This window comes from Pygoscelis adeliae, unplaced genomic scaffold, assembly GCF_000699105.1.
Source record: "Pygoscelis adeliae isolate BGI_AS28 unplaced genomic scaffold, ASM69910v1 Scaffold84, whole genome shotgun sequence".
Taxonomy (NCBI): domain Eukaryota; kingdom Metazoa; phylum Chordata; class Aves; order Sphenisciformes; family Spheniscidae; genus Pygoscelis; species Pygoscelis adeliae.
The window spans coordinates 540,395-553,454 of NW_008824754.1; the positions used below are offsets into that span (position 1 = coordinate 540,395).

A 13,060-nucleotide genomic window follows, 5' to 3' on the forward strand; every position below is an offset into this window, starting at 1 on the left:
AAGCTAGTTTTTGGCTCGGCATTAACTAATTTCAGTAGATTAAAATGGTACAGTATCTCACTTTGTTGTTTCAGCTGGCGTGGAAAATGCATCAGTAATTATCACAGGAAACTAAGGAGGGAGGGAAGCACAATAGGAAGGGAGCGCTGGACGATACCCTGCTGCAGAACAAAGCACGCTGTGTCCTGCCAGGCAGCTCCTGAGCAGCACACTTTCCCTGTGGGGATTTACCCGGCCTGAAGATAGATCTGGAGATGTTCTCAGTGCTGTTCTCAGTCGTCTAGTGGTTCACCATTACCAGGCCCTTTTGGATCTGCTGTGCCCTGCAGCAGAAGAGGCTCCTGCATTTTCTCTTGATGCTACTACATTAACTATTTAAGGGCCAGCTCCTAGACTTGCATCTGAATCACACATTGACTGCTAAACAAGCCAGGTCAGAACAGTATGGACTCCTGGGTGTAAATGGGCCTCAGTGTCTTGGGCTTAGTGGTGCAGGGCCCTAAAGATCTGGCCTGTATCTTCTGTCATTTTGGGGATTGTAACATTTGGTCCCCTTTCCTCTCCTGCTTTTCTTGTTTGCTCTTTCTCTTGTTCACTGGATGCCATTGCAATCTCCTCCTTTGCAGTAAAGAACAGCATACATCACCTCAGTATTAAGCTGTCTGTGATCTTTAAGTGAAGTCCAGGGTAAGGAGGCAAAATGAACAGAAGAACAGGGCTGCGCTCTGAACTGGTTTAGCTCATTGGTATAAAACAGCATCCACAGGGCCTCCACTGCTGCAATGGGGATGCTTTCTTGCCAAGTGCTGGCAGCTGCCTGGTAGCCTCTGCCTTTGTGGACGAGGGGGGTTCGGTCTGCCCGTTGGCACAGCCTGTGTGCTGGCTGGCACTCTGCGCAGGCAGGAGTGAGGGCAATGCTGCAGGCCAGCACTGCAACGTATTTTTAAGGCATTGCACTGTATAGCCCAAGCACTTTGCAGTGAAAGGATTAAAAATAGGCACCTAGAGATGACCTACATGAGGCATCTACTTTAAGATGAGCTCTGCATCTCCATTGTCAGACAGCTCTTCACCATACCACCGCCTCCTCTGGGTCACCAGTGTCCCTAAATCTGTTAGTGGAGAAAGCAAGTTCCTTCCCTGAGCATCGATGCTTTGCATTTTACTGCTGTTCTCATTGACTTGCTCCACACCATTTCTAGGTTTATTTTCTTAATGTCTTACAGAGGCCCTTTGGGGGAAGGATAACAATAGCTCACAGCCATGGAGGTGAAGACCTTGAGCTGCAATCACTTCGGCAGCTTTTTGCTTCAGCTCTGTTGTGTTTGACTTTTGATTATGTATTTGGAATGGATCTGGACAGACTCCACTCTGCTTTCCAGTAACAGGCGGACTGCTTCAGGGAGTTAATGTGAACCAGGATTTGGAAAAGCCCCGTGCTTCCTCTGCATCCATAAATTCAGCTGTATTTTCTTGGCTGCCCTTTGCTGGAGCTGATAGACTGTTGTTTGCTGTTCCCCGGGCCCTCATCTTGGCATGGTTTTGATGGGGCAAAGCGTAAGCAGGCGGGGCAAGGGTAAAAATTAAAACATCAGGCTGAATTTGGCCATTTCTTCCACCAGTGCTGTGGAGAAGGTGGAATCACCCACACGGGCACTGTATGAAGAAATGGGCAGTGGTGTGGCTGTGTCCTCCCATCGCTGCTGCTGTTGGAAGCATTTGGCATGGTGGTGATGCTCTGCTCCGCTCAGCCAGCACCTGGGCCAGGTGACAGGACAGCGCCAGCCCTCAGCATGGGGGGACTTCTGCCCCCAAGCATCCGAAGGGTGCCCACTTTTGTCCATGTCCCCTGCTTAGCCACTGGGTGCTGTCACACACGGTACAGCCTTGACATCGGCACTGGGCAGCACTTTCCCTGTTGCACTCGTGCCAGCGCTGCCCGTAACTCCATATGCGAAGCTGTTTGCCTCTCTGTCCGCTGTCCCCGCTCTGAAGGAAGGATAAGGTCCCCGGGCGTGGGTGCCTCTGGGCTGCAGCCTTTTCCATCTGTGCAGTGTCTTGAAGCTGTGGAGCAGAGCCTTTTCCCCTGGTTCTGCTCCAGTGTAGCTCCACTGACACCTACTGGGGCTCGTTCTGACTTACACTAATGCAAGTGGAGAAATCAACCTCCGAGGGGGTTTCCTTAATGTTTTCCAGTATTCTGAATGTGCCCGAGTGTCAGAGATTAATTCCTACAGGGATGGCCTGAGTGTACCTTAGTTTTAAATGTCTCTTTTCTTTGCTGGTCCTGTTGCTCAGGACTCCCCAGAGAGGCTCCTGAGGTCTGCTTGCTATTTTGTGATATTATGTTGAGCATTCACTTTGAGTCTTGCACAGACCGGATGATTTGCAAGCATTTTCCTTTCTTCTCTCTGTGCTCCTCTGTATCTCACCTCAGATACAGACCAGCCAAGCTGGCTCTTGCTAATTACTTAAGGAAGTAGTAATCTGCAATAGCAGCATTCAATCTCTTCGGAAAACAGATAGATCAACATGTCGAAGGGTGTTTTTTTTCTTGCCACAACTCATGGTGAGGGGTTCCCCCCGCCATCTCATTTTGTGGTCTTTTTGGAAATTGAAGCACACTGATTAGCCAATTCCTTATAGGAACCAGCTGTGAACTGTCATCCATAGAGATGCTCTATTGTTCCATGCTCAGAAATTGTAATTATCAAAGAAAAATATTGAGCTGAGGCCAAGGTACAGTAACTTTGTTACTTGAGTAATGGGGGTGAGATGCAGTTTGGGAGACATGGAGGGATTAGAAACACATTGGAGAGAGAGGAGGAGGATTAGGAATGGCAGAGCTGAACAGAGTCCTGCTGTTAGTCAGAGCTGCAGTGCAAGTGCAGGGGGATGAGTAACGGCACACCCAGTCCCACAGGTCTCCGCTCTGCAAAATGCACGCTGCTCTGCAGACTGAATCCATGCACCCTTTCTTTCCATATGCCCCACTTCTCAAATTCTTGCTAGTAACATCTTTAAAAAGACCTTGAGTCCCTCTGCTGAATGTCCCACGAGCATTTTCCATTTAAATGGGTTTGCAGATACCAGCATTTGTCCCATCAGACTTCTTCACAATCACAGGGTATAAAGCAATTTTGCCTGGGTCAGGACCAAGAGAAACAAGATATTTCTCCAGTTACATTTCTTTCTTTTAAATACTTTCCAGGCATCTATTGCTGCTAATGCTGTGACCTGACACTTAGACTGTCACACTGAAATTGTTCCACTTTTGGATTTTTTCCTCTGATCAGTTCCCCACTCCCACCCACATGGGGATTTGGGGATTTCTGTGCAAAGTAAGCCTGGGAGATAGCGTGTGAGCATATTAGGTGTTCATATTCTACTGCATGTCACAAGCTTGGCATTGCTGACAATTATGGGACCCTGGTCTCTGCCCACTTCTTTGCAGTTCAGACTGCCAGGGTGGGATCCCTTCCTCCAAACTTTAGATGTCTGCAATAGAAGTGTCTACGTGTATTCCAGTTATCTTGTCTCTCTTAAAAAACTGTGGTGGTAGTGGCACTTTTAGGGTGCATTTCATTTGATCCAGTTCAGGTGTCTGCTTTAGCATGCGCAGGATCATACATGTTTGTTTAGAAGAGTCCCATCCTTAGCATCTGGCATGGCAGCAAGCCAAGCCGTCCTGCTGATTACAGACTTACTGAAACACGGAGAATGAGCATGGGTTAGCTAAGTGACACCCATAAAAAGCAAAATCTGAAAACTAGGCAATTATCTGGTGTTCCTTTAAATTCCTTGGATGTTCATTATCTTCCTCTATAATTTTTCTAGTCCGACGGCATGGCATTTCATCAGGTAAATACATTACTCTAAATACAGCTTAAAAAGGCAGAGATTTAGTGCAGGAGAAGCAAGAGGAAATCCTTCATATACATCCTTCAGTTGTCTGAGTTGACATGTTAATACTGAAGCAGCAGAGCACTCGGTGGCTGGTTCCCTCCCCATCAATTCCCTTTTAAACTGACAACTCAGATGGTCTGGGTCTGGAAATAAACTGGTACAGACTGTTTTCTGAGCTAATGAAGGGAATTCATCCTTGGTGCTGAAGCGAGTGTCTCAAGTGATTCTTTGCAAGGAAGAAGCTTAAGAAGCCTAGTCTAGTCCACTTTGTGTTTAAGACACGGATGCTTGCAGTGCCCTCATGAGTAAGAAATGACGCTGCTGCCATTCTGTACTGGTGTGCCTGTGCATGGACACCATGGCATTAACATTTGCTGCAGAAATGTGGCCGCTGCCACCTCTGCTAAATCAGAATCATTCTTAAGCGGCACTAATTATTAATTTTTGAAGAACTAAACTCATCTGAGTTATAAAAGCAAAATGTTGGTGAGCTAGTGGTACTGATAAACACTTCTGATCTGGCCAATAAAGATTTTCTTTGTCAGAGTAGCTTACATAGGTTCCCTAAGCAAGATAAGCCATGTCAATAAAAGTTACTTCTCTGCCAGAGTAACTGTGCTCCCACTAGGATTTCTGTTCGCATGGAAATAATGAAAGAGTAAATCATTCCCCGATGCCACGATATACCAGTAGATTTTTAGTTCAGCTGTGTCTTTTGCACTAAAGAAAAGGAGTAGGTAAAGCTGAATTTATTTTCTCGGTCCTTGACAGATGAGGCAGCACCATCTGCTGGTTTCACTGCTCATGGTCTTGCTTTGCTCATGAGCTGCTCTCGTTTCCCAACCGGGCTGTTCGCTGATGCCCGGCAGCACCCCGGGCCCTAAGGACCCTGCAAGGGGTCTCACTGAAGCACTGGCTGATTGAAACCCTGATGCACTGGCTGATTAAATGGGCAGGAAAATAGGAGATGCTGGAAATTTGGTGAAATCAAGTTTATTAGCCTAAAAGGGTTCGTTGTCCACACCACCCATGACCACCCACACAAGACTTGTTACTTGTGGACTCCCTGATTTCTCACAAAGCTTCTGAGCATGAGAATGGAGAGACCAGTATAGAGCTGGGGACAGCATCAGAGCTGGGAGCACATCCAAACTGGCATCCTTTAAAAGGCTGCAGAATAAAACTAATGGGCTCGGTGATCTTTATGGGTCCCTTCCAACTTCAGATATTCTATGATAAAACTGCCTCCTTCATTCCTAGCTCACCTTTAACACTTGTATCCAGCTTGCCCAGGTGACCTGAGATACACCAGTGTCTGAATCCTCATTAGTCTGTACCTTACTTGATTTCTTCCCACCATGTTCCTTCACCTGGCATAGGACATTAGGTGAATACTATAGGTGATTGATGTGGGGTGAAGGCAGGTTTATTCAGTCTAGGCATCTGCCTCCGTTGATGGATGGAAAGCTGTACATATTGCGGTGGCTGTAACAGCAGGACTCTGCTCTCCATATACTGGATTCTTTCTCACTAATCTGGGACCAACTCGTGTTCTCAGTGACTCCTTAATACTTGTGTCATGGTTTAACCCCAGCCGGCAACTCAGCACCATCCAGCCGCTCACTCACTCCCCTCTGGTGGGATGAGGGAGAAAATTGGAAGAGTAAAAGTGAGAAAACTCATGGGTTGAGATAAAGACAGTTTAATAGGTAAAGCAAAAGCCCCACATGCAAGCAAAGCAAGACAAGGAATTCATTCACAAGTGCCCATGGGCAGGCAGGTGTTCAGCCATCTCCAGGAAAGCAGGGCTCCATCACGTGTAACGGTGACTTGGGAAGACAAACGCCATCACTCCGAACGTCCCCCCCTTCCTTCTTCTTCCCCCAGCTCTATATGCTGAGCATGACGTCATATGGTGTGGAATATCCCTTTGGTCCGTTGGGGTCAGCTGTCCCGGCTGTGTCCCCTCCCAACTTCTTGTGCACCCCCAGCCTGCTCGCTGGTGGGGTGGGGTGAGAAGCAGCAAAGGCCTTGACTGTGTGTAAGCACTGCTCAGCAGTAACTAAAACATCCCCGTGTTATCAATACTGTTTTCAGCACAAATCCAAAACATAGCCCCATACCAGCTACTGTGAAGAAAATTAACTCTATCCCAGCCACAACCAGCACAGCTTGGCAGTGAGGCATGATGGCTCTGAGTCAGGGTATTAGAGTATCAGGGAAGTAAAAAAAGAGAAGGTGGTGCTGGGCTGTGAAGGTAAACGAGGAGAAGAGGATGGTAATTCCATGATCATAGAGGATTTTGTGACAAGGGTGCCCAAGTTCAGACCACCACTCTGCTACAGATGTCTTATGTGACCTTAGACAAATCACATGCATCTTAAACCCTTGGGAGTTAGGTTTTAACTTCTGGCATTCTGGGACTCAGTGTCCCTTTGAGTCTATATGGAGGGAAATTGGTGTTCTCCTGCCTTGCAGGAATCTTCTGAGGATTAATATTTCAGAGTAGGGAAGGCACTCTGATCCTTTAGTGACAGGATCTAAGAGAATGGTTCCTACAACAAGGTTTCTAACAGCATATCAGTAGGATAGACAACCCATTTGCCAGGATGCCCATCTCATGGTGTTTCTCTCTTTTCAGGCACTGCGTCTGTTGCAGTCGCTGGCATCTTTGCAGCCTTAAGGATCACAAAGAACAAGCTCTCTGACCATAAGTTTGTTTTCCAGGGAGCTGGAGAGGTAGGAATTTTCTTGAGTTTGTTCCTAAATGTGATGTAAATTCAAATGTAGAGAGAGAAAAGTAACCATGAAACTTCCTGCAAGGCTTGGCTTCATGAAAGCAAAGCACAGAAGCAGGTTCCTTGTCACTGGGCAGGAGTGGGCCCCACAGGTGGATCTTGCTGCTGCGTAGAAGTTGCCAACAGTCGTTCGGTGACCTGTTGGCCCATGAGTCCTGGGCAGACTTCCTGGATGCTATGAGGCTGCCCATGTGTCAGTGGGGCTTTAAGTACCTTGAGGGAAGCCCCTTATGAGGCAGGGTGCTGCAGGAACATTAAGGTTTGAGTCCTCGGTGTTGGTATTTAGGGTAAACCAGGGCCTCTTTAGCAATAGAGTCAAAAGGACTCAGACTCAAAGAACCGTAAGAACATAACCTCACTTTTTGGAGTCAGTCATATTGCCCCCATGGCAGAAGTCAGGTAGTCTGTAAGGTGCCTTGCTCAAAGAGAGAGCAGGAAGAAAAAGTTTCTAAAGCCTGAGCTGTGGACTAAAGGCGTTGGTCCAGGTCCTTGCTCAGCTTTCGCCCACCTGTGGGACTTTGGGCAAGGTCTGTTACCCACTGTTTGTCTGTCCCTCTGTGAAGCAAAGATTGCTTCTTCTCTTTCTCCACCCCTGCCACAGACATGTCTGTGCTGTGGCACAGAGACCATCCTGCCTTGTTAGTCCCCATCTGGGCAGGAGGGCTGGGCACAGCTGTAGGACCACTAACACACACAGCATGTCCAGGGCTGCTTCCTCAGGCAGGACTGGGAGAAGAGGACTTTCCTCTTGGCGGTACTTCAGATGCAGCACTCCCACTTTGCTTTGAGTTCCTCTGTACTGGAATCGTCACCAACGATTGTTCAGTGTCTGCCCCTTTTCCTCCCCTGCAGCAGCTGGTTTAAATGATGGAGACAGCCTCTGTGTGTCAAGGTACCACCTCCACTGCTCCAGCCTCACGGGCGGCCTGCTCTGCTGGACGATTGGGTTATTTTTATTCGTGGCAGCACCAACAATGTTAAAATCAGCCCCATGCCATGACACTGTACAGCCGTGGAGCAGAAAGCCTCCCGGCTTTGTGCAGTGCTGGGGGTGATCCAACACATCTCTCATTTAAAATCTTCCCCCCCAAAAGATGTTGATATCCCAATGAAGTGTTTATATAATGTGTTCCAGGCTGCAATGGGCATAGCTCATCTCATCCTCATGGCCATGGAAAAGGAAGGAATTTCACGAGAGGATGCCATCAAAAAAATTTGGATGGTGGACTCCAAGGGACTGATTGTGAAGGTAAATTTATCTCCAGAGCTGAGCTCCAGTCCCCCGCTACCTCCTGCAAGCTAGAGAGAGGCCAGAGCAGGCAGATACCTTGGACCCCTGCTCAGCCCTGGAGTAAGGGCTGCAGTTTTATTGGTGTCAGCAGAGCTGTTCCTGCTTTCGGAGGACTAGGTCTCGTGGTGACAACAGTGTACCAGCAGCACTGGCTGCCCTAAAGGCAACGCTCTGGGCTGGGCCTCTAAAGTGGTAGGATACACTGCTGGCCATGGTCTCAAGCAGTGCTGGAAGTCTTGCATGTCATATGGAAGTCTTGCATGTCATATGGGCTATTACAACAGCAACATTGTGCCCTGCTTGGTGATCCAGCCTGGCCCAGCTCTACTCTGCACTCCCTGGGTCCTCAGGACCTCTGCCCTTGTCCCTCCTCAGACTTGAGGAGGCTTGTGCTACATGTACAATTTCTCTGCCCTGTCAGCCAGATCCTTCCTTCACACAACCAGTGTATTTTGGAGGGTGAGAGGAGCAGAGACCAGCCCCATGTGACATTACACCAACAGCTCAATGCCTGACTGGCTGATGCTGAGGACCTGCTCTGAGGAATCTGGTTTAAGTAGAGGGCCAAGAGATGAAATGAACTGATGAGTTACTACGTTATGTCTCCACCTTTTGCCAACAGGCCAAAGTTTGAGTCCTTCTTTTTCCTCACAGGGCAGGAGCCACTTGAACCATGAGAAAGAAATGTTTGCCCAGGACCACCCCAGTGTGAGCACGCTGGAAGAGGTTGTGCAGAAAGTGAAGCCTACAGCAATTATAGGTGGAGTTCCTTTAGCACGACCTTTTCATGTCAATTCAGTTCTTAGGAGAGTTTCCGTCTTTCTTCCAGGGGCTCCTTTTGTTCTCCCAGTCAAAATGAAATGAGTTTTTTTACCCCCATTTTGTCAGTTGAGTTCTCCACATCCTTTCCCCTTTGACCGTGGGGCACAGGCTTCCTCTCTTTTGGAGCTGAAGGAGCCCTCCCAGACAGGGCTGCAGAGGGAGGTGCTGCGGGAGGCAGGATCTGGGGTTCTCAGCAGCAAATGTGGCCCTGGAAGGCTGGGCAGGGCAAGGATGACAACAGGCAGCTCAGGCAGGTCTTTGGGAGAAGAAGTGCTGAGCCTTTGGGAGGCGAAGTGCCACAGCCAGACTGGCCTAAACACTGATCCCCACCCTGCGCAGAGGAGCAGAGGGCTTTATTTTGAGCCAGGCTTTTAATCTCACCATAATATGAAAAAGAAACATTCCCACCTGCATCTCCAAAGATGGATCCTGTTCCCTCCCGCAGTTCATTTACCACTAGAGGCATTCAAGAGGGATCAGCCCAAAGCACTGAAGTCAGACAGTTGGAAAGCACCGTCTCACTCTGCTGTTGTTGTTTTAGGTGTCGCAGCCGTTGCAGGAGCTTTCACTGAGAAGATTTTGAAGGACATGGCAGCCTTCAATGAGAGGCCCATCGTGTTTGCCCTGAGCAACCCCACAAGTAAAGCAGAGTGCACAGCGGAGCAGTGCTACCGCCTCACCGAGGTACTGGAGCTCAGCGTAGGGAAGCTGGGTGCTCTGGGTACACTGTGGCCATGACTGTACCAAGGAAACCACAGTGGTGCATGGTGGGCGGACAAGTGACAGTGGGCATAAGTTGAAACAAAAGAGGTTCAAGCTGGTCATAAAGAAAAACTCGCATGCTGTGAGGAGAGTCAGGAGGTGGAACAGGGGCCCAGACTGCTCATGCAGTCTCTGTCCTTGCAGGTTTTCAAGACCAGGCTGGATAAAGCCCTGAGCAACCTGGTCTGATTTCATAGCTGACCTTGCTGTGAGCAGGCGTTTGGGTCCCTACCAGCCTGAATTACTTTGTGATCCTCTAAAGAAAGCACTTGTCTCCTTTACCCACAGCTGTCTGAGGTGTCCCATCCTCCCAGGTTACTCTCCCCTGTGTTTTGCCACCCTAGTTGTTTGTGTAACAGTTTCATCGCCCAACTTGGGCTCAATGTCACTGAAGAATTATTGTCATGTGGATTGACTTGGGGTGAGAGAGGAGGCCTTGTCTCACTCTCCCCTTTGCCCCCCTCCCCACCTTCTTCTGGCTAGGGCAATCAGACAGCCCCCAGACCTTTATCCCACATGGGTCCCTCTTCACACTCAATAGATGGTTGGCAGAGAGGAAGAGAGACTCCTTCTCAGCAAGTTCAGAGCATTTGCAGTTGGGCAGTGCAAACACCCACTCAGTGCTCAGTGGCCCTGTCCATGGCCCTGGCCATGGCCCTGTTCTGGGGCTCTGGGGACCAGGCACTCCAGAAGTATCAACTGGAGATGGCTCTGGTGGAGGTGCCTCTCACTGACTGGCTTGGAGATTCATCCACTTGGTCACCAGAGTCCCCTGAGCGCAGATCATGGCAAGCAGCAGCAAGGTAAGATGTCTCTTCTGAATTTGGATGCCTCTCTCTCTCTTGTCAGGGACGAGGAATATTTGCAAGTGGGAGTCCGTTCTCAAAAGTAACCCTGCCCAATGGACAGACCTTCTTCCCTGGCCAAGGAAACAACGCCTACGTCTTCCCAGGAGTGGCACTGGGAGTCATCGCCTGCGGAGTCCGGCACATCTCTGACGATATCTTCCTCATCACAGCAGAGGTTTCCAACTGGCATTTAACTTGTTTTTAAAAAGATGATGAGGCACATGCACCTACTTCAGGTATTTCCAAGAACCTGGCCTGGGGCAATGTGTTGAGTGGAAATGGCACGGCCTCAGCAAAAAGCCGCAGCCTTTCCCAGTCTCAGGGACAGCTCAATCTTCCATTGCGCCCACAAAGGTGCAGGAGCCATGACCGGGTTCTCCTCATTCTCCACAACTGATGCCCTGGCACAGCACTCCATCATTCTGGCTCCAGTTTCAAGTCTGTAATGAACCATATACACACATGTATTTTGAATAGTTCAGCAGTTCCCATTGAGAACTAGTCCCAGCTCCGCCACTGCTGAGGTTTCCGCCATGTGCCATGTAATGCTGGTGAATGTGGTACGTGCTTGAGACTATCTCTATAAACTACCTTTCTCTTCTTTCTAGTCTATTGCTGCCGAGGTGACAGAGCAGAATCTTGCAGAAGGAAGACTCTATCCCCCCTTGGACAGCATCAGAGAGGTGTCTCTCAAAATTGCTGTGAAAGTGAGTACTCATTTATTTCCACTTTCCATGGTAGGGAGGGCAGGAATTGCCTTGGCATCATTCTTGCTTTGTGGCTTTTAATTCAACTTTTTCTACAGCCTAAAGCAATGATTCTCAGGAATCCTTCCAGCCAGAATTGCTGCTTTGATTTCTCCCATCATTAAAGCCCAAATGTGAAAAATAACTCCTGATTCTGGGTGCCTCGCAGCTCATAAAGCTCTGCTTTATTGCTTGGAGCTGTGAGTGCTCAGCACTTCAAAAAATCAGGTTTAGGGTCAAATTCAAACGTGTTGCAAGTTGCCAAAAGGTTTTAAGTTCCAAACTGGTATTTTGGAACCTCTCCTCCTGTATTTGATAGGGGCCTAAGTACCTAAATACTATTCCAGATCTGGGCTTGTTGTCTAATTGTGGGATTGGTGCCCTGTATACATCAAATTTGTAATTTCCATTCAGGGGACACCCACTGAGAATCACACTGGCCTGCTAGGAGTTACTGATAGATGAACAGTGTAGCTGAGGCGCTTAAGGGCGTGAGCGGAGGCAGTTAAAGGGCTGCTCTCCTTCTTCAGTTGCACACTCCAACCGTTTTGCCAGGGCAGGGGCGTGCATTTCTAAGCAGCCAGTAATTGCAGGCAGCTTGCATTCCCTCACCCAAGGGATGAAGTGCAGCTGACTCAGAGAATTGCACAAAGAGAAAAAAGCAAAAAAGGATACAATTTTGAGGGGGAAGAGGGAGGAAAGAGGGAAAATACAGCCAGGGCCAAACTGCAGTTGGTTTCAACTTCATAACGTGCCAACTTTATTTCATCAGCTCATTTTCCTTATCTGTTTGCAGATTGTCGACTGGGCCTACAAGCACGGTCTTGCTTCTTGGTACCCCGAGCCAGCAGACAAGGAAGCCTTTGTGAAACGGCTCGTTTACAGTCCTGATTATGATTCGTTTGTTATTGATGATTACAGGTGGCCCCCCGCAGCCATGCAAACGCAAGATGTATAAGTTTTTGTGAGAACTGTTTTCTCATTTTTTCCATCAGTTCCCATGGTTCATATCATTGCTGATATAAATGCACCTCCAGGCTTGCAGAATGATAAAAGTAAATGAATCCAAGTAGTTTTTTATTTGCTGCTGCTTTTCTCTGTGGGAGCATATCAGTAGGGGATAAAAGAGTCCAAGCTGGGCAGTCAGTACTCCAAGGAGAGAGACAGACTGTGGCTGCAGCCCGTCCCAGTCAATCAGCACTGCATATTGCTGCTTGCTTAAGATACTGCCTGGCTCTCAGCTCAGCTGCCTCGGGAGAAGCTACCTGGGCTACCTCAGAAGCAGAGAGTCTCGTTCCTAGTGGGAGTGCCTGTGGGAACTCAGAGCCCCACTTCCATGGTGGCAGCTGTATGCATGATCATCCCTCACACACAACAGCCACACTTCGCCTGTGGCTCTCTGGATGTGATGGGAAGTGTGTGCATTGCCCTGGGAGAAGTGCACACTTGGGCAGCGCTACCCTTTCCTGCTTCAAAAGTCCCCAGTGTTTCAGGAGTCTCATCCAACCCAAGCTGGTGCATGGGCCACACAGCCTGGCACTGTCCTGTGCCCCATCCCCTTGGAAACAAACCCCAAAACCTCCCTCAGCCCCATGGGAACAACAGACTCCCTCCCCTTTGCAGTCCAGGCTGCTCTCCAAGGGCACAGGAGCCAAGGGATGCACAGGGAGCCGAGCGGGAGACCAGGGCACCCCCGAACCCACACATGGCCACCCCACTGCATCACTGCATCTTCTGCTGGGCACTGCTAAGGAAGCACTGCCACCAGCCAGAGGCCCTCCTGGGGGTCTCTCTGTGTCACAGAGTCCCAGGGAGGCCTCCCCTAGCCCTGCAAAATTGTCACGCCCCACCAAATACTGTCCCAGGGGGGTGACACTGTTCCTGACC

The 13,060-nt window shown here is 49.0% G+C and overlaps 1 protein-coding gene across 5 annotated transcripts in view; it reads left to right on the top strand.

Annotated features, from left to right (window-relative positions):
• The window catches only part of ME3 (malic enzyme 3, NADP(+)-dependent, mitochondrial), a 69,400-nt gene extending 57,149 nt beyond the window's left edge, over positions 1-12,251 (top strand). For 4 of the 5 annotated variants that reach the window (XM_009323450.1, XM_009323447.1, XM_009323448.1 and 1 more), the window contains 7 exons: positions 6,548-6,645; positions 7,840-7,953; positions 8,650-8,755; positions 9,359-9,501; positions 10,429-10,602; positions 11,036-11,134; positions 11,970-12,251. In XM_009323450.1, coding sequence (XP_009321725.1) covers positions 6,548-6,645; positions 7,840-7,953; positions 8,650-8,755; positions 9,359-9,501; positions 10,429-10,602; positions 11,036-11,134; positions 11,970-12,131 — 896 coding nt within the window. In that variant the 3' untranslated portion in view covers positions 12,132-12,251. The remainder of the gene's footprint in view (positions 1-6,547; positions 6,646-7,839; positions 7,954-8,649; positions 8,756-9,358; positions 9,502-10,428; positions 10,603-11,035; positions 11,135-11,969) is intronic. The other variant, XM_009323451.1, reaches the window with a different exon arrangement.
• Positions 12,252-13,060: the final 809 nt, after the last annotated feature.